This window comes from Salmo trutta, chromosome 1, assembly GCF_901001165.1.
Source record: "Salmo trutta chromosome 1, fSalTru1.1, whole genome shotgun sequence".
Classification (NCBI taxonomy): Eukaryota; Metazoa; Chordata; class Actinopteri; order Salmoniformes; family Salmonidae; genus Salmo; species Salmo trutta.
Window position 1 is genome coordinate 32,265,499 of NC_042957.1, and position 21,545 is coordinate 32,287,043.

The 21,545-nt window shown below is 42.0% G+C and overlaps 2 protein-coding genes across 2 annotated transcripts; both read right to left on the minus strand.

Moving 5' to 3' along the window:
* Window positions 1-7,669: 7,669 nt before the first annotated feature.
* On the minus strand, window positions 7,670-16,105 carry LOC115194250 (E3 UFM1-protein ligase 1). Its single transcript, XM_029753781.1, has 19 exons — window positions 15,849-16,105; window positions 15,240-15,385; window positions 15,019-15,047; window positions 14,647-14,744; window positions 14,446-14,560; window positions 14,147-14,277; window positions 13,992-14,050; window positions 13,668-13,814; window positions 13,374-13,549; window positions 13,033-13,212; window positions 12,795-12,921; window positions 12,494-12,616; window positions 11,206-11,326; window positions 10,719-10,885; window positions 10,476-10,606; window positions 10,270-10,350; window positions 8,572-8,657; window positions 8,261-8,441; window positions 7,670-8,035 (listed from the first exon to the last, which is right to left on the minus strand). The coding sequence occupies exons 1-19, from the start codon at window positions 15,923-15,925 to the stop codon at window positions 7,826-7,828; spliced, it is 2,385 nt and encodes a 794-aa protein (XP_029609641.1). The 5' UTR covers window positions 15,926-16,105; the 3' UTR covers window positions 7,670-7,825.
* Window positions 16,106-20,222: 4,117 nt separating this feature from the next.
* LOC115201968 (alpha-(1,3)-fucosyltransferase 9-like) lies at window positions 20,223-21,435 on the minus strand. The gene has a single exon (XM_029765863.1). The coding sequence runs from the start codon at window positions 21,394-21,396 to the stop codon at window positions 20,320-20,322; it is 1,077 nt and encodes a 358-aa protein (XP_029621723.1). The 5' UTR covers window positions 21,397-21,435; the 3' UTR covers window positions 20,223-20,319.
* Window positions 21,436-21,545: the final 110 nt, after the last annotated feature.

Sequence of the window (21,545 nt, forward strand, 5' to 3'; positions counted from 1 at the left end):
AATGTCCACCAGAGCTGATGCCAAAGAATTCAATGTACCATAAGCCACCTCCAACGTCGTTTTAGAGAATTTGGCAGTACATCCAACGAGCCTCACAACTGGAGACCAAATGTAACTATGCCAACCAAGGACCTCCACATCTGGCTTCTTCACCTGCGGGATCGTCTGAAACCAGCCACCCGAACAACTGATGAAACTGTGGGTTTGCACAACCGAAGAATTTCTGCACAAACTGTCAGTAACCGTCTCAGGGAAGCTCATCTGTGTGCTCGTCGTCCTCACCAGGGTCTTGACCTGACTGCAGTTCGGCATCGTAAGCGACTTCAGTGGGCAAATGCTCACCTTTGATGGCCACTGGCATGCTGGAGAAGTTCACTCTTCACAGATGAATCCCGGTTTCAACTGTACCGGGCAGATGGCAGACAGCATGTATGGCATAGTGTGGGCGAACGGTTTGCTGATCTCAATGTTGTGAACAGAGTGCCCCATGGTGGCAGTGGGATTATGGTATGGGCAGTTATAAGCAATGGACAACGAACACAATTGCATTTTACCAATGGCTATTTGAATGCACAGGGATACGGTGACAAGATCCTGAGGCCCATTGTCGTACCATTCATCCGCCACCATCGCCTCATTGTTTCAGCATGATAATGCACGGCCCCATGACGCAAGGATCTGTACACAGTTCCTGGAAAGCTAAAAATATCCCAATATCCAGAAACTTCGCACAGCCTTTGAAGAGGAGTGGGACAACATTCCACAGGCCACAATCAACAGCCTGATCAATTCTATGCGAAGGAGATGTGTCACGGTGCATGAGGCAAATGATGGTCACTAGATACTGACTGGTTTTCTGATCCAACCCCTACTTTTTTTTAAGGTATCTGTGACCAACCGATGGATATCTGTATTCCCAGTCATGTGCTTACATGTGGAATTGTTTTAAGATGGTCATACTATGGATATTTAAGCTATTTGAAGAAGAAGAAGAAGAACATTTAGGAGCCCTTTAGGTATCCCAAAAAAGAAAAAATAACAATGTTGATAAAATATAAATCTTGGCCTTGACTACTATAGCCCATAGAAACACATTGAATAACACATTCATAAGTTGCAAAAAAGACAGTAAAAAGAACCTATAAGGAATTAAGGTTTTGAGGTGTCTGTCCTATATCTAGGAGATATAAGAAAGCTCAGGAAATATTCATATATTTCCATATAGTGGTCATAATAGTAGGCCAAACGGTTTGGACGTAGTCATGGACTGACAAACATTGCTCAAGCTCTGCCACCTTTAACCGCAGATGCGGAAGTGCGACATCGGCGGATGCACACTAGAAAGAAAAGGTTCCTGGAAGATCTTTTAGGGGTTCTTCAAATTGAAACTGCGGGGGAACCTCTATAACTCTTTAATGGTTTGTCGAATAACCTTTTGACATCCATTGAATTGTGTCAATGTTTTGTTTTCGAAAGAATTTTCAAAGGGGGAAAGTGCAAAACAACAGCCATTTGCACAAATATGAAAATATAGATGGCATCATCATAAAACAATATCAATTTAGGTCATACCTTAAACTGAGGAGATCTTAAAAATGTTCAGTTAAGTGCCTGTACCTGCTGTTTTCTCAAATTCAAATCCAAATGTTTCAGTTGGGCAGTTAGTTCTTGCAAGAACGCCCCCCCCCCCAAGAACTAAGGAGGTTCCTCGATGAACCCCGCCTCCTATAGGGTTCTTGGAAGTACCTTTTGGGGGCATTGTTTTGTGTGTCAAGAACCCTAAGGTTTTTTAAAAGTTATGTTTGACCAACAGGTGCATATATGGATTCCCAGGTGTGAAATCCATAGATTAGGGCCTAATGAATTTACTTCAATTGACTGATTTTCTTATATAAACTGTAACTAATTAAAATCATTGAAATTGTTCCATGTATTTATATTTTTTTGTGTATAGCATTTGTTGTACACAGCGCTCATGATATTCAATTAAATGTCCAATAAATGGTATGTGACCTGTGTCATGACCTGATTATTCTATGATGTTGCAGTTGCTTGTGTGGAATGTCTACTAGCCAAATACATCAAAAATATTTCCCGGAAATGGGTTTTGCTTGAAAAGTGCATCAGTGTTGTCAGGCCAGCAGCAGCAGCAGCAGACAACCCATTGCCCATGTACCCCTTGAGTCATCCTGTCAGCTCAAGGGGTAATAAGGGGTAATAAGTATTTTTATTATTTACATTAAGTTGTTATTATTTCAATTCATAGGATTCATATAATAAATCCCCACCCCCCACCAGCAATCTGATAGCATGTAAAATAAATCATGAGATAAAAATAAATTTATTAATATTACATAGTAAATCTGTTGAACAATACATCATATAGCCTCAGAAATAGTGACAAATTATTGATACACATTCATGGGTGTAAAGGTTAAGAGTTGGCTAAGAGTTCAGAAATATCTGCTGCTGCTTTTTCCCACGTGTCCAGAGTGGACACCTTGGCCCTTAGCTCCATAAAATACAATTTCCTTAAATGTGAGCAGCCATTGTTGCAATGGTAACTGATGAGGTGGAATCCACTTTTGTACAACCACACTTTGGTTTGGCCAAACATACTCTCCTTTGGCGTTCTGACAAGTGCAACTCAGAGTCATCACAAAGCAACATCACTATTGGATCTAATGGCAGGATTTTATCTATAGGTACAGAGATGACATAGTTGACTTTCCCCCAGAATTCAACCACCCCTGGGCATTTCCACAGCACATACTGAAAAGTACTCACATAATGACGATGGACTAATACCATTGTGATGTCTTTTTTTAGTTGTTAGATAGAGACGCCTCACAAGTCCTCAACTAGCAGCTTCATTAAATAGTACCCGCAAAACACCAGTCTCAACGTCAACAGTGAAGAGGCGACTCCGGGATGCTGGCCTTCTAGGCAGAGTTGCAAAGAAAAAGTCATATCTCAGACTGGCCAATAAAAAGAAAAGATTAAGATGGGCAAAAGAACACAGACACTGGACAGAGGAACTCTGCCTAGAAGGCCAGCATCCCGGAGTCGCCTCTTCACTGTTGATGTTGAGACTGGTGTTTTGCGGGTACTATTTAATGAAGCTGCCAGTTGAGGACTCGTGAGGCGTCTGTTTCTCAAACTAGACACTCTAATGTACTTGTCCTCTTGCTCAGTTGTGCACCGGGGCCTCCCACTCCTCTTTCTATTCTGGTTAGAGACAGTTTGCGCTGTTCTGTGAAGGGAGTAGTACACAGAGTTGTACGAGATCTTCAGTTTCTTGGCAATTTCTCGCATGGAATAGCCTTCATTTCTCAGAACAAGAATAGACTGACGAATTTCAGAAGAAAGTTTTGTTTCTGGCCATTTTGAGCTTGTAATTGAACCGACAAATGCTGATGCGCCAGATACTCAACTAGTCTAAAGAAGGACAGTTTTATTGCTTCTTTAATCAGAACAACAGTTTTCAGATGTGCTAACATAATTGCAAAAGGGTTTTCTAATGATCAATTAGCCTTATAAACTTAGATTAGCTAACACCTGCCAGTGGAACACAGGAGTGATAGTTGCTGATAATGGGTCTCTGTACGCCTATATAGATATTCCATTAAAAATCAGCCATTTCCAGCTACAATAGTCATTTACGAGATTAACAATGTCTATACACTGTATTTCTGATCAATTTGATGTTATTTTAATGGACAAAAAAATTGATTTTCTTTCAAAGACAAGGGCATTTCTAAGTGACCCCAAACATTGGAACTGTAGTGCGGCCTCTGAGGAGAGATGATGTGTGGCCCACTGACTTGACTAATACATTAGAGGCTAAAGATACAAAATCCACTGAAACCTTGGAACAAAAATAAGACAGTTCACACTTGTGTGCTTGGGCCCAGTCTCTTATTACTTTCATACACATAACTCCTCCGGTTTCAGCTCTTGCTTGTTTCCATGGCAATCGAAGACATGTGCCTGTGGATAGGCTTGAGTGTTGCATGTGTCCCTCCTGATCGTTAGTGGAGCGCATGCGAGTCTACAGTATGTGAAAACCTCCCAAGAGACAGACTCTCCCATCTCTCTGTGTTGCCATAGTCAGTCAAGCACACGTGTAGCAGTCAGGTGTTAGACACACTGCAAAACAGAAGATCTGATTCCACACATCTAAAATAACTACTGGGCAGACAACTACTGCGTGATGGAAAATGAAACACGTCTAGTCGGCCCTGGCACAACTACTGCATAATCGTGTAACCGAAGATTACGGATGAAGACAGTCATGAAAATAAAATAACTGTCATAACCGGGGTTTTTTTTGTGTGTGTGTGGAATGAACAGCTGACTGAAGACGGAACTCCTGAGCATTGGACTATTTACAAAGTGATGAAACTCTTGCTCATTGCTCACACAAGGTGTTGTAGCAAACAAGTCTTTGGTTGCCTAAGCAACACCCCCCTTTCCGCAGCACATGCAGTCTGGAGCGTTTGTTTTTATAACGTGACCGTGGTCATTTAGCTGACCAATAACCGCCATCCAAAATTACACGGACCTTCCTAAAACCACAACAAGCATTTTATAATAAAATTGTTCTATTAAAGCAGTCTATATTAAATGTATCATTCAACAAGCTATAGAATGTTGATTACTACCTTACAGTTACATATCCTCTTTGGCATTCCCTTTGAAAGCAGCCATTTTTTTCTCCATCTGACATGCAATCCAGACAATATAATATTATCCAAGCCACTCAACATCTGAGCAGTTCATCACTCTTGACATGGGACATTGAAGGCAAAAAAATGTTTTAATTTACTTCTGTCATAATCTAAAGAGAAAATACTTTATATAATTCCAGTCTATTTTGGAGTTCAATACTCACCTCTTGCGGTGGTTATGATTATGATATTGTGCCTTAGAATGTCATTGAGGGAAGAGAATAATACAAGTTTCATGTTTAGTTGTTCCCAGTGTTGTGTTACCAATGGAGGGCGCCAGTGGTCTAGGTAGCTTTCGTTACAAGGAAAAACATACTGACTATACAGTAGTTGCTTGGATGAAGCTACTGTGAATTTTTAAGTGAAATAAACAGACAGTTGCCACCTCAGAATTACCTTGCAAAAGTATTCAGAGCCCTCACATATTGTGTTACAAAGTGCGATTGAAATTGATTTAATTGTCTTTTTTTTGGTCAACAATCTACACAAAATAATCTGTCAAAGTGGAAGCCAAATTATATGTATTTTAAAAGGATTAATACAAATAAAATATAGTTGTTGCACAAGTATTCAGCTCCCTGAGTCCACCATACATGATAGAAACACCTTTGGCAGCAATTACATCTGTGAGTCTTTTTTGGGTAAGTCTCTTACGCGCTTTGCACACATGGATTGTGCAATATTTGCCTATTACTCCTTAAACAATTCTTCTAGCTCTGTCAAGATGTTGGGGATCATGGCTAGACAGCCATTTTCAAGTATTGCCATAGTATTTCAAGCAAATTTAAGTCAAAACTGTGACCACTTAAGAACATTCACCGTCTTATTGGTAAGCAACTCCAGTATATATTTGACCTTGTGTTGTAGGTTATTGTCCTGCTGAAAGGTGAATTCCCCTCCCAGTGTCTGGTGTAAAGCAGACTGAAAACGTTTTCAGGATTTTGCTGTGCTTAACCCTATCCCATTTCTTTTTATCCTGAAAAACTCCCCAGTATTGGCCGATGTCAAGCATACCAATAACATGATACAGCCACAACCATGCTTGAAAATAAGGAGGCATTGTATTTGCCCCACACATAGGGCTTTGCAGTATTACTTTCGTGCCTTGTTGCATACAAGATTTATGTTTTGGAATACTTTTTATATTTGTGTTCTTTTCCCTGTCATGTAGTACATTATTGTGGAGTCACAATGTTGTTGATCCATCCTCAGTTCTCTCCCATCATAGCCATTGAACTCTGTGGCTGTTTTAAAATCACAAATGGCTATCTTTGTGCCTGGGTGGTTAAATACATCACCCACAGCATAATTTTTAACTTGCTGAAAGATATATTCAATGTCTGATTTGTTATTGTCACCCATCTACCAGTCACTGCCATTTTTTATGAGGCGTTCGAAAAGGTCCCTGGTCTTTGTAATTTAATCTGTGCTTGAAATTCAATACCTGGCTGAGGGACCTTACAGATGTATTTATGTGGGACAGAGGAAGGATAAATCATAAAAAAATCATGTCAATCCCTTTGTAATTTGTGATTTGTTAAGGCAAATTTTACTCCTGAACTTATTTAGGCTTGCCTAAACAAAAGGGGCTGAATACGTATGCAACGACTATATAGAGATACACTTTTATTTTAAATTATCTATAAAACATTTGACATCACAGAATATTGTGTGTATATTGTTGACAAAAAATTACCATTAAATCCATTTCAATCCCCCTTTGCGACAATAAAATGTGAACAAATCCAAAGGGGCTGAATACTTCTGGAAGGCACTGTAAGCCCAAAAGAAACAAACTGTGATGGAATTTACCACCAATAATTTAAAATAACAGGACCATTCACAACTCTACCACAAAGTATTTCATCATTAATTAATATATTTTTCTAGATTTCTGGTCATTCATTGGCCGTGTTCGAGAACATCAAATCTGCATTGTGGGGAAATTGTGATTGACTGATCTACAAATATACTGAACAAAAATAAACAACATCGAACAATTTCAAAGTTCATAAGAAAATCAGTCAATTGAAATAAATTCATTAGGCCCTAATCTATGGATTTCACATGACTGGGAATACAGATACCTTACAAGAAAGCTAGGCGCATGGATCAGAAAAACAGTACAACACATCTCCTTCGCATAGAGTTGATAAGGCTGTTGATTGCGACCTGTGGAATGTTGTCCCACTCCTCACCAAAGGCTGTGCGAAATAGCTGGATATTGGCAGGAACTGAAACACGCGGTCATACACACTGATCCAGAGCATGCCAAACATGCTCAATGGGTGACATGTCTGGTGAGTATGCAGACCATGGAAGAATTGGGACATTTTCAGCTTCCAGGAATTGTGTACAGATCCTTGGGACATGAGGCTCTGCATTGTCATGCTGAAACATGAGGATGGCGGCTGATGAATGGCTCAGCAATGGGCCTCAGGATCTCACCATGGTATCTCTGTGCATTCAAATAGCCAGCGATAAAATGCAATTGTGTTCGTTGTCCATAGCTTATGCCTGCCCATACCATAACCCCACCATGGGGAACTCTGTTCACAATGGTGACATCAGCAAACCGCTCTCCCACACGTGGTCTGCGGTTGAGGCTGGTTGGACATACTGCCATATTCTCTGAAACTATGTTGGAGGTGACTTATGGTAGAGAAATGAACATTCAATGCTTTGGCAACAGCTCTGGTGGTCATTCCTGCAGTCAGCATGCCACTTGCATGCTCCCTAAAAACTTGAGACATCTGTGGCATTGTGTTAAAAGGCCACTCAAAACATTTGAGTGGCCTTTTGTCACCAACACACAGTGCACCTGTATAATGATCATGCTGTTTAAATCAGCTTCTTGGCAAACAAGAAATGCTCACTAACAGGGATGCAAACAAATGCGTGTAAAATTTGAGCTAAATAAGTGTTTTGTGCCTATGGAATATTTCTGGGATATTTTATTTCAATTCACGAAACATAATACCAACACTTTACATGTTGCGTTTTATATTTTTTGTTCAGTGTAATACTGAGTAGCTAGGCGATTTATAAATCAGTCAGCCGGCAGTTGCCAACTTCAAAGCAGTCAGAGTTGTTATTCACTCTTCAGTCCCAGACGTCTTCTTCTGAGAGAGGACCAGATCCTTCACCTCACTGGTCAGGGAGACCAGCTCTTTCCGGATGGCCTCTGCCTCATCCCCCGCCTCTGGGTTCTCTCCTTCCCCCTGCTCCCGCTTCTTTCCCTGGCTCTGGCTCACCAACTGCTTAACCACCAGGGCCTGGTAGCCTGTCAGCAGCCTGTGCTGCTCCTGAAACAACAACCACACTCATACAAACTGTCAATTGTAACAGGTCCAAACTTGAGTGCTGCATGAACAAAATACCACCATACAAGTGTAACTCATAGACCTAACATAAAATATCCCAAATACTTACAAGGTGGCAAAGGACACATCACTAACAACGTCAAGTGTAATAACACTAGCAATATAGCTAGATTATAAATGAGAACCAGGAAGAGAGGGGGGCAGTACCTCGGAGATGCGGCCCACCAGAGTGCCTATGATCTGGGGGACACAGCGTCCAGGGGCGTGCAGCATGCAGTGGGTGCTGGCCTGGAAGAGCAGCACACTGGTCAGGTGGAGAATCAGGGCTGGGTCCTCAGTGTCCTTCAGCTGCTCTATCAGAGCCTGCCGGTGAAGGAACAGGGCCTGTCTAGCAGACAAGAACACACGTCAGCCAAGAATGTGTGGCACCTCCAGTCCAGGTCCATGTTTATGGACAGCAGAGTAAATGCTTGGACTTCATTTTAGGAAAGTCTAAAGCAGGATGATACTGGTTTTACCTTTCTCTTTTCTTATCTCCCTTCTTCAGCATGAATCCACACACCTCAACCGCAGTTTCTATATTAGTTAAAAAATCTTCAATCGTCTGAAGAAAATATCAATAGTGTCAGAAAACATTTCCATACATGAAATCAGAACAATCTCAAACATGTATGCTTTATACTAACATCTGCAATAATAATGGAAACCTCCAACTATTAAATGAACATACAGAAGTTTACATACACCTTAGCCAAATACATTTAAACTCAGTTTCACAATTCCTGACATTTAATCATAGTAAAAATTCAATTTTAGGTCAGTTAGGATCACCACTTCAATTTAAGAATGTGAAATGTCAGAATAATAGTAGAGAGAATGATTTATTTCAGCTTTTATTTATTTCACCACATTCCCAGTGGGTCAGAAGTTTACATATACTCAATTAGTATTTGGGAGAATTGCCTTTAAAATTGTTTAAATTGGGTCAAACGTTTCAGGTAGCCTTCCACAAGCTTCCCACAATAAGTAGGGTGAATTTTGGCCCATTCCTCCTGACAGAGCTGGTGTAACTGAGTCAGGTTTGCAGGCCTCCTTGCTCGCACACACTTTCAGTTCTGCCCACAAATGTTCTAATGGGATTGAGGTCAGGGCTTTGTGATGGCCACTCCAATACCTCGACTTTGTTGTCCTTAAGCCATTTTGCCACAACTTTGGAAGTATGCTTGGGGTCATTGTCCATTTGGAAGACCCATTTGCGACCAAGCTTTAACTTCCTGACTGATGTCTTGAGATGTTGCTTCAATATATCCACATAAATGTCCTACCTCATGATTCTATTTAGTGAAGTGCACCAGTCCCTTCTGCAGCAAAGCACCCCCACAACATGATGCTGCCATCCCTGTGTTTCACGGTTGGGATGGTGTTCTTCGGCTTGCAAGCATCCCCCTTTTTCCTCCAAACATAACGATGGTCATTATGGCCAAACAGTTCTATTTTCGTTTCATCAGACCAGAGGACAATTCTCCAAAAAGTACAATCTTTGTCCCCATGTGCAGTTGCAAACCGTAGTCTGGCTTTTTTATGGCAGTTTTGGAGCAGTGGCTTCTTCCTTGCTGAGCGGCCTTTCAGGTTATGTCGTTTTTCAGGACTCATTTTACTGTGGATATCGATACTTTTGATCCCGTTTCATCCAGCATCTTCACAAGGTCCTTTGCTGTTGTTCTGGGATTAATTTGCACTTTTTGCACCAAAGTACGTTCATCTCTAGGAGACAGAACGAGTCTCCTTCCTGAGCGGTATGACAGCTGCGTGGTCCCATGGGGTTTATACTCGCGTACTATTGTTTTAACAGATGAACGTAGTATCTTCAGGCATTTGGAGATTGCACCTAAGGATGAACCCGACTTGTGGAGGTCTACAATTTTTGATTTTTTTCCTGAGGTAGGTCTTGGCTGATTTCTTTTGATTTTCTCATGATGTCAAGCAGAGACACTGAGTTTGAAGGTAGGCCTTGAAATACATCCACAGGTACACCACCAATTGATGTCAATTAGTGAAATAATCTGTCTGTAAACAATTGTTGGAAAAATGACTTGTCCTAACCGACTTGCCAAAACTATAGTTTATTAACAAGAAATATGTGGAGTGGTTGAAAAACGAGTTTTAATGACTCCAACCTAAGTGTATGTAAACTTCCGACTTCAATTGTAACTGACCTTTCCATTGAGACTGTTGTGCACCTTCATAAGAGGCCCTTTGGTTTCCTCAGGTAATTTTCCTAATATCTTCACTCTCACCTAAAGAGAGAGATACACAGTGATTTATGGGAATGTACAGTACATTCAAAGCCTAACTGAATAACACTACCCAAACTAACAGGAATGAACGGGTACGGAATGAGAAGGCTGAGAGGAGAACTAACTTCGTTGGTGATAGAGCTGGGATTCTCTGCTGACATCATCAATTCAGCTGCCATGAAATTCACCAGGATGTTGGTGACGTCTGTGCACACAGTCTTCAGGACGTGCTTGGCAATGAGGACCTGAGTCTCATCTGCGGGGGGGAGGGTCAAATATCTCAGTTGATGTTTATTCTGCGATAATATGTTTTGTGTGTTGGTGGTGAGGACTACCTCTACTTCTGGGGGTCAAATAAAGCGGTTTACCAGAGAAGAGCTTGGTCCCTTTCTCAAAGAGTCTGATGTTGTTGTACAGGTTGGAGAGCTCCTCCTGGAAGTCTTTCACACTTCTCTTCTTGGTCACCCCGGTCGTGGAGCTAGTGGAGGACATGAACACAGTCCGAACAACCTCCTGGTAGGTCTTTGTCAAAGGCCTGCAGACAGAGTAAGACTCTTACATGTTAAAAATCTATTGAAAAATGTATCTTTTTCTATTGAACTAGGCAAGTCAGTTAAGAAAAAAAATATTATTTACAATGACGGCCTAGGAACAGTGGGTTAACTGCCTTGTTCAGGGGCAGGACAGATTTTTACCTTGTCAGCTCGGGGATCCGATCTAGCAACCTTTCGGTTACTGGCCCAACGATCTAACCACTAGGCTACCTGCCGCCCTTGATGCACAATGTTTCTTTTGTCTGTTGAGCATGGGGGTAAATCCATTGTGCTCGACAGTGATTTTGACTGGAACCCTTACCTCACTAAATGTTCTGCCAACTCGGAGAGGATTTCTTCAGGGCAGTCGCACACTTGCCCTTCTAGGACAGCTGCGATTTCCTCCAGGGACATGAAGGGGACTTCAGTCGGTTTGTTACGATCTGCAAAAGAGTAAAAAGAAAATATAATTGGTCTCATGGGGTTACCTTTGTCTTACGCTAATAGACTTAGGCACCCAGGGGAGCCATCTCTTCCAACACAACCGCTAACGTGTTGCTACATAGAACTGCCTCACCGAACAAACAATGCAATAGTGTACATTAATTGAAATAAGGTTTCACTGTGCTACATAGTGAATTCAGTATGGAAGAGGCTACATAATGACCGTAATCATACAGTTAGAGCCATTTTGTGGAAAGAAAATGTATTAGAAGATATTTGGTTGATTTGCAATTGAATAGAAATGCTTATCATGGTCATGGGAGACTCCCTTACTGTTATGACACCTAGTGTCCTATTGTGGGCTTACCTGTAGAGAAGCATATAAAGGGGTTATGGGGAAAGATGGCATCAGGAACAATAATTAGGACAGGTGTGCAGCCCCATAGAGAATGATAGAGGACTAGTGGCCAAAAGGCCATTTTAGCATGCGCAGCGCCATTGAGGGCTCCCACCATTTTCATGTAGTCAACTGGGTGGGACTCCTGATGACCCTATTGGAGTCATGTCCAACCGGGCCATCAGGAGGGATCAGCCAATCGTGAAGATGGAGATTACCTCAAAAAAGGCGCTGCCCGTGCCCTCACAGACGCCATAATGGAAACAAATATAGGCATGCTTGGAATCTGTGTGGCAACTCTGGACAATGTCATTGTGAGTAATAAATATAATTTAACTGCAATCAAGAACTCTTTAGTATCATCTTTGGATACGAGTATAACCAAGTCTGTATTTGGCATCTAAGTGGGCTTTTTGAACTCTAGGAACCGTCGCCACCACATTAGTAAAATACGTTCTAGATTCAAGGACGGTATCGAAATGGAAATATGGACAACGCAAGAACATTAATCTGAAAATGTTTGCTCTGCGTTGAATCGAATTGGAACTTTGTTGAACAACAGAATGCAGAGCTTGGATCGCCGTGGAGAGAGGCTTCGTGGCAAGTATTAAATGCACTGCCTGTTGATCAATCTCACTGTGAGTAATAAATATATCTGCAATCAAGAACGGTCAAGTATCATCTATGGAAACGCAAATAACAAAGTCTGTATTTGGCGTCTAAGGAAGTGTCCTTTTTTAACTCTAAGAACCTTAGCCACTACAAATACTTTGTGGGGTGACTGCCGCCTCCTCGTCACTGTCGTCGTCCCTCCTGCCCTTCTTCTTGGTTTTGCGTATCCTGACCTCTCTGGCATTGCATCCTCCACCACCTCCTTTACAGCCACTACCCTCTAGGAAGCAAAACAAGAACAGTCAACCAATTAAATAATAACAGGGAACTAAACAGGGATCAAATCTCAACCACCCAGCAGGAAATACTTAGGCTGAAAAGAGTTCACAGCCCATATCTAGTTGATAACCTAACAGACATTTTATGGAGGGATTACAAAGAGGCCTGGCCTGTACTACCTGTAGTCTTTTTCCTCCTCTCTGCCTCCCTTTTTTCCTTTTTGGAAGGTGCAGTGTTTTCTGTCATCATATAGCCTTGCTTGAGATCGTCTTCCGTTATCAGGAAAACAGGGTTGTTCTTGACTTCCTGAAAGAGAACAGCATTGAATTGATGGAGAGGAGACACAGCTATATGTCCCTATCAAAAGACAATCCCAGTTTTGGCCCATCAGGCAACTTCATGACAGGTGTGTTTTACCTTAAGGGCTTTATGCTGCATGGCCTCATCAAAGAGAGAGAGACAGTTGCTGATGAACTTTTCGCTGACCACCACAGTGTCGCCCAGGATCCTGGCAGTTGACTGCACGTTGGTCTTTCTCATGGCCTCGTTGATTATGATGCCAACGTCCTCCATGGACAGACAGCTGGGCAGAATGGGCTACATGTCAAAAATGGGAGAGCACATCGGATACTTTAAGTGAGCAAGGCTGAGTAACTCAAGAAAGTGAAGATGATTATATTAAAGCAAATGTAAGACATTTTGCAATATATGAATTGGTGGTTTGGCAGAAAATGAAGTACAGGAAGGTTTGTATGGACCTGCACATCTGTCCATGTGGCAGAGTTGACAGCCTCCTCCACAGAGGCCTCCACCTGTTCTACTAGGGCCTGGCCTACACAGGCCGCCCTGAGGAACAGCAGCTTGCTGGACTTGAAACGTTTCTTGATGTAGCTCACTGGGTCAGGGATGCCAAGTCTGATCAAGGCATCAAACTCTGCGTGGCGGGAACAGAGGGAACGTTTTAGGATACAAATCACATTTTAGGCAGAACTACAGTACAGAAATTACAAAAAAGAAATATTGCAACCAATAATCTTAGTAGGTTAGAGGACCTAAGTATCCATTCTGCTTGAGGAAGGAGTCCACCCAGGTGTTCTGTGTTTTGGAGTAGATGTCAGGGATGTACACAGCCTTGTCCTGCCGGCCCCCCACCACAGTGCCTTTCAGACGGCCAGTATTCACCAGCTCCTCCAAAACAGCTGGGGAACAACGGACCACGACAGCATGACTTAAGTTCATGTTTGATTAGGCCTACTCAAAACATTGATTGATCTGTGTTCATATACAGTACAAACCATTATACACATCGTATAGTGCTGACAATATTCTAACAGCTTGGTTTGAATTTTAACACAACAGAAAGAATAGCTACTTACAGTAGAGAAGATGTTCCTGAAAACCATAGACGCCAATCACGTTACTGACTGGTGTTGGCCTACACAAGGAGATCCAATTAATTCATTATTAGGAGCAGGGGGGAGACAGTATTGGTTTAAAAAGCAAGGGACGAAAGGATTTGGATGAAACCTACCGAGTCACTGCACTAAAAAGCCCACGGATGCGAGCTCTGTGGCGAGACACGAACGCAGGGGTGAATAAGACTCCCCTGTTGTACTCATCCATCTGGCCTTGGATGACTTTCCCAAGGCGCTTCGACAGCTCCTAGGATACAAAGTGGTTAACAGATAAGAGCTATGTACAGGTCCACAAATGCACCGAAAGCCGAAAGCCCAAGCCGAAGCACAGATACACTACTGAAAGGACACATTATTAATTGCACATAGTTTGAGGACGGTATTGGTAAAGATACAGAGGTGGCTCTTCACTCACCTCAGTCAGGAAATCCCCCGGAAGGTCATAGTTTTTACATAGTTCTGGGATGTTCACCAAGCCAGCCTCTTGTAGTTTATCATTCACCTCCTCAGACACACGATTCAGGTAGTTTCTAGAAGAAATCAGAACAAATCTGTTACACTAGTAGTTGACAGTAGAACAATGAAAAATACATCATGTGGAAAAAGTCCTACTTACTCATCGATAAGCTGCCCCAGCACCAGCTGAACGCTTTTATCAGATCTTGCGATGTCATTTGCTCTGGCCTCAACATGAACCCAATCAACATTGATAATCTGTATTAAAAAAAAAAAAATCATCTTTAGACAATAATGGTAAGTGAAATAAAACTACAGCGCTGCACACTAGCAGAAGGAATCAGTAGTAATAGCCTTCCTTGTAGCTCAGTTGGTAGAGCATGGTGTTTGCAACACCAGGGTTGTGGGTTCGATTCCCACAGGGGGCCAGCACAGAAGAAAAAGAAATTATGAAATGTATGCATTCACTACTGTAAGTCGCTCTGGATAAGAGCGTCTGCTAAATGAGTAAAATGTAAAATGTAATACACACCTTCTGTAGGTCCACAATGTTGACCCGACCTTTGGAAAGCAAAAACACAAGATAAAAAACAAATATCACCATCTTCTCCATACATTTTTGTCCATGTCAATTAATGCAGGTGTATGATAAACCTTGAACATCTATGCAGCCATGACCCGAGATGAATGAGTGCAACACTTGTTTGAAGACTGAGGCATTGGAATCAGAAGGTTGTCTAGCAGCCAACTGACCTCCATGGATGTAGAGCTCATCTCGTATCTCCCTACTGATCTGGGATGGGGTGATGTACTCCTTGCCATCTAGTGTGTGTACCACATCCAACTTCTTCTCTGCAACCAGCTTGGCAACGATTTCAATGCAGTTTCTCTCTGACAACCTGGGAAGGATTTCCAGTAGAAGAGGCATTTACACACAGAGACCCTATAAATCAGTTCTATATCTAATTCTACCAATTTAAAAGGCATTTGGGTCCCCTGATGCAGCGTATCAATGGCTTGCTCTAGCAGCAGTTTCCCAAAGACCCAGGTTATGTCATGGTTTGGAAACTGTGGTAAAACAAGATTAGTCCAGCTAAAAAATTTCGGCACAGATAGCTAGCTACTAGTATAGCTGTCCTGGCAAAGTTGGTTCAGCCAGAAGTTCAGCCCACCATAGCTAACGTTACCTCCTAATCCTTACCGTAGCTAGCTAAAGTAGTTAATTTGCTAGCTTCACGTTAATAAGTTAGCAACCAATACGCATTCTTGTGCTTAGCGACTTAGTCAACAATGGATTTAGCTAGCCAAATAGCTAGGACTGTGGTTATAGATAGCCATTTTGCACTAGCCAGCTAGCATTACCTCTGCACTGTGTCAGCAAACTGTGCTCTCTGAAAATCCGCTGCCAGACGTCTGATTTCTTCCCAGGCAGCTGCCATCGTATTTGTTGGCTTCTCAAACTGCTCGAAGGTATAACTATTTTAGTACAGCTTTGCACGAAGGTAAACTTCAGCTCTATGACTAATGTTATATTGCCACTACTAGCTAAACCATGTTGTACAGCTAGCAGGCTAGTGAGCCACAAAACCCACACGTCAACATAACGGTAACGTAGTACGGAAAGCATGGGAGTCCAAAAAACACCATTTATTCCACCCCTTTTTCCCGCCACACCTCCTTTTTCCTTGCTCATGACGTCACGGAATTCAATTCAGTAGCATCATCTTCATCCTCATCTGACAACTGCACAACACATCTTTGGGGAAACATCAAACACACCTTATTATAGAGAGTCACACAAAAACACAATTCTAGTTTGTGAATTTCACTGATTCACACACATTTATTATCAAAATAGCCTAATTTCATAAAAACTGCTTGAGAGCAGGAAATCAAATCAAATTTTATTGGTCACATACACATGGCTAGCAGATGTTAATGCGAGTGTAGCGAAATGCTTGTGCTTCTAGCTCCGACTATGCAGTAATATCTAACAAGTAATCTAACAAATGTATACACACAAATGTAAAGGGATGAATAAAAATATGTACATATAAATATATGGATGAGCGATGGCGTGCGGCATAGGCAAGATGCAGTAGATGGTGTAGAATACAGTATATACATATGAGATGAGTAACAAAGGATATGTAAAGATTATTAAAGTGCCGTTATTTAAAGTGACTAGCGATACCTTTATTAAGTCCATTATTTAAGTGGCCAGAGATTTGAGTCTGTATGTTGGCAGCAGCCTCTCTATGTTAGTGATGGCTGTTTAACAGTCTGATGGCCTTGAGATAGAAGCTGTTTTTCAGTCTCTCGGTCCCACCTTTGATGCACCTGTACTGACCTCACCTTCTGGATGATAGCGGGGTGAACATGCAGTGGCTCGAGTGGTTGGTGTCTTTGATGATCTTTTTGGCCTTCCTGTGACATCGGGTGCTGTAGGTGTCCTGGAGGGCAGGTAGTTTGCCCCCGGTGATGCGTTGTGCAGACCACACTACCCTCTGGAGAGCCTTGCGGTTGAGGGCGGTGCAATTACCGTACCAGGTGGTGATACAGCCCGACAGGATGCTCTCGATTGTGCATCAGTAAAAGTTTGTGAGTGTTTTAGATGACAAGCCAAATTTCTTCAGCCTCCTGAGGTTGAAGAGGCGCTGTTGCGCCTTCTTCACCACGTTGTCTGTGTGGGTGGACCATTTCAGTTTGTCCATGATGTTTATGCCGAGGAATTTAAAACGTTCCACCTTCTCCACTACTGTCCCGTCGATGTGGATTGGGTTGTGCTCCCTCTGCTGTTTCCTGAAGTCCACGATCATCTTCTTTGTTTTGTTGACGTTGAGTGAGAGGTTGTTTTCCTGACACCACACTCCGAGGGCCCTCACCTCCTCCCTGTAAGCTGTCTCGTCGTTGTTGGTAATCAGGCCTACCACTGTAGTGTTGTCTGCAAACTTGATGATTGAGTTGGAAGCGTGAATGGCCACGCAGTCATGGGTGAACAGGGAGTACAGGAGAGGGCTGAGAACGCACCCTTGTGGGGCCCCAGTGTTGAGGATCAGCGTGGTGGAGATGTTGTTTCCTAACTTCACCACCTGGGGGCGGCCCGTCAGAAAGTCCAGCAAATACAAGCTTTCTTCAAAAGCTTTCTACAAATTGTATTATCCATTGTTGTAAATTGCTCACTGGAAACCAGCATATGAAACTAATTGGCTTATTGAAAGACTAAATGAATTACTTCTATGCAATGGTGTAGCCTACACTATTAGAAAAAAATGCAGTGGTGGAAAAAGTACTCAATTCTCATACTTGACTAAAAGTAAAGATACTGACTAGTATCAAAAGTAAATGTAGTTGCTAAAATATACTTAAGTATCAAAAGTAAAAAATAATTGAAAAATTCCAAAGATAGCTAGGGTCACACTTCAACTCTCAGACATAATTTACAAACAAAGCATGTGTTTAGTGAGTCCGCCAGATCAGAAGCAGTAGGGATGTTCTCTTGATAAGTGTGCGATTTGGACAATTTTCTGTCCTGCTAAGCATTTAAAATGTTATGATTACTTTTGGGTGTCAGGGAAAATGTATGGAGTAAAAAGTACATCATTTTCTTTAGGAATGTAGTGAAGTAAAAGGGTTCTACCTGGAACCAAAAAGGGTTCTCCTAAGGGGACAGCCGAAGAACCCTTTTGGAACGTTTTTTTCTAAGAGTGTACAGAAGAGATTACAAGGATGGAAATTCTGATGAAAAACATGTTGGCAGTTTTCTTTACAGCAGGCACGTGCACAGATAGAGATCTACCTGTGCCTGAGCACCCTTTGCCCTCCCACTCGCCAAGTGCCTTTTTGGGTGGTGGTATAATATATTTGCTCGTTGTTGTTCTGAACCCACGTCACGTCGTCAAGTTCGCCAACCCCACCCCGTCCGTTGGTTGCACCCTACGGTTGCACCCTACTTTTTAGTCTATGGTTGCGCATGTTGGTCTACCCTGCAGCTCGCGCACGATAGGTTGCGCCTGTTCCGCGGACTGCCCACGGAGATTGCGCGCGCCCGGTATTCAAATATGCATGTCTTGAGATGCGTGAGTGTGACACCCTGGTTCGAATCCAGGCTGTATCACAACCGGCTGTGATTGGGAGTCCCATAGGGCAGCGCACAACTGGCCCAGCTTCGTCCGGGTTAGGGTTTGGCCGGGTAGGCCGTCATTGTAAATAAGCATTTGTTCTCAACTGACTTGCCTAGTTAAATAAAGGTAAAACAAAAGTGTCCCTTATAATTATACACATCAGTTATGCAGCATAGATAACACGCTAGCTTGCTAGCTAACAGACTGCCTAGCTAGCTCACAATGCTAGCCAAGTTAACTGCGTTATTCCTTGCATGCGATTGGCTGTGGTCTTGGGGGCGACACGCAGCCTGGGAGACAGTGCTGCCTGTCAGGCATGTTCAGGACCCCACAAGCGCATTACAATCAATGCAGCCACAGGGCTCCTTGATGAGTGGTTTATCATGCATCTGAACGAATGATTGGCTTATGTGTGGTAATTTTGTTATGTAGTGATCACAACAAAACTATCTTGTGATCTCGACAAAACTTTTGTTATGTAGTGATCATGAGATAAATAAGTCATGATCTTGACATAACAAGGTAGTTTTTTGTTTTATTCATGTCCTCTCTGGACTTCCGTACTTTCAAGACAACTTGGAACTCTGAAGATCTTATACATTTTGCTCTATGAGATAATATCAGTCAGTTAATATGACCTTTATGAATTACAAAGCCTTTATGTCCTTTAAAAATGACATAAATGCTTCAAAATTCACAAAAACGGACATTAGCCAAGGGTGATTATCTCATAGAACGAAACATATATGATCTTGAATACTTTTCCTGCAGTCAAATGACCAAATCGCCCTGTAATGTCCTCATGGGTGGAATGTTATTTATATTTTTCATAATATCATAATTAATCAACTTTTTTTTTACGCAGCGAATCCAGTGTTTCTATGTCAAATGGTTTTGTTATATTTTAGTTTTCTGTCATGTATATAGAGTATAATATTGGGATGCAAACTCAAATGTATTGAAGTCGTTTGTGGTGATGAGGGGTGTTGTCCAAAACAAAGTCATCAGCGATTGGATCATTTCTAATCAATCAGAGTAACAAAGCCAATAACACATTTTCTAAATGCAGCTTCTAAATGTTCTGGCCCAACCAATCAGTTACTGGGACCAATCAGAACAGTTAGAATGTGTTTGCGTTCTAGAAATCGTTGGGGAAGTACTCAGATCCAGACAACGCGGAGAAGAAAGTAATGTCCGTGGGCGTGGCCTAGCGTTTGGCCGGAGCAAGGAGTTTGGGTACCCAGGCAAGCATCTACGACCCAACTTCCTCCTTTCTTTAGTCGGGAGTTGAACATGTGACAGCAGCAGCAACAGAGGTAGTCGACTCTAGCTAAGCTCCATATCGGCTATTGCCGCATTCATGTGATATCGGAACTAGGAAACTCTGAAATGTACGACTTGCTAACTGGTTGAATGGGGCAATAACATATTCCAAAAGGATGTGTCCTGGTTATCACACAAGAGACCAGGCTGTGGTTCATGAGATACAGAAAGGAATCCTGCCTGATGAAGCCCTATGGGTCGAAACGTTGTTATAAAATCACCTAGGAGCATGAGCGACAGCGTTTTCCTTTCTGTTTTCCATGAGTTTGCCTGCAACTTCCGCACCTGCAGAAAGTACCTGGATGTGCATATGTTCTTCAGCTTTTGTACATGTTTCATGAGATACCGTAACATTGAACCGCAACATTGCAGAAGCAAATGAGCTGTCAACCCCAAAACCAAGTGTCAAGGTTATTACAAACTTTATATTCCTTGTGTCTTTTAATGTAATCGCAGGCATGACATGTGTGTTCAGCCCAGAAATGTGACCTCTTGACATTGAAATGTCTGCGCCAGTCAAAATACCGCAGATACATTTCTTCATTTGTATGTAACAGTGTGAGTTGGTTAGCCAGCTCTTTGGGAGAGAGGAAATCATCCACATGTATGAAGGCATCGCCAGGCACAAAGTTCTCGTAGTTCTGCCTAGGTGGCCCAAGAGCAATTGGCACAGATCCAGCAGCTAGTGGGTTGTACAGCTTTTCAGTGATGTAATCTTTGTGAATCGAGTTCTCAAACGAAAGATAGAATTTACAACTGGATATTGTGTCCAGGAAGTCTTGATCATTGACGTGTTCTCCAAAGGCTTTTCCATAGGTGTGTATCTCGATGTGTTTGTGCAATTCATTGAAGTACCTCGTTCTGGCATGGTCAGGGTTCCAGTTACTCACAATCCAGCAGACCAATTTAGTTTTAATTGGCAATACGAAAGCTTCCCCCTCCTTTTGGCTGAATACAACTGACCCATAAGGCACTTCAATATCTGCATCTTGCCTATAATTCAAAGTCAAATTGAAAATATTTCTAAGACCTGGGTTTTTATAAGTATGTGACGGGGACTCTAGATTCATCCACACCCACTTTTGGAAAGGTGGGCGCTGCAATGGGGGTAGATTTGATAAATCACTTTTTATGTCTCTATGGTGAATGATGACCCCACTTGACTTATTGTATAGGTCTCGGTCAGCTGTTAAAAAACAGCCTTCAATATTGAACTGGGTGCTGCATGTGTCTAGATCATAGGACTGACCAAAAGGCCACATCCATAATAGAACTATAGTCTTATTATGAACCTTATTTTCTTCTTTTTCTTCCTGAATTGGTAGTGTTGATGATTCAATAGGCTTTGCAAGCCAGTTACTTGACGGTTTAAAATACATGAGAAAAAATGTCACAAAACAGCCTATTGCAATGATTGCTTTCACAAGTAGGCGCAGTAAGCTGTTAAGAGTTGCAGTTGCCATTTTTGTCCTGTAAAAAAAATATATATAGTGTAATTAGTTTGTTTCAAAACAATGTTGATGACCTGGTTCAATAATGAAAAAAACTGTAGTAATGTACTGGTTTGATTCAGTGCATATATTTTTCTCTGGTGATATGGATTGTTTATCTT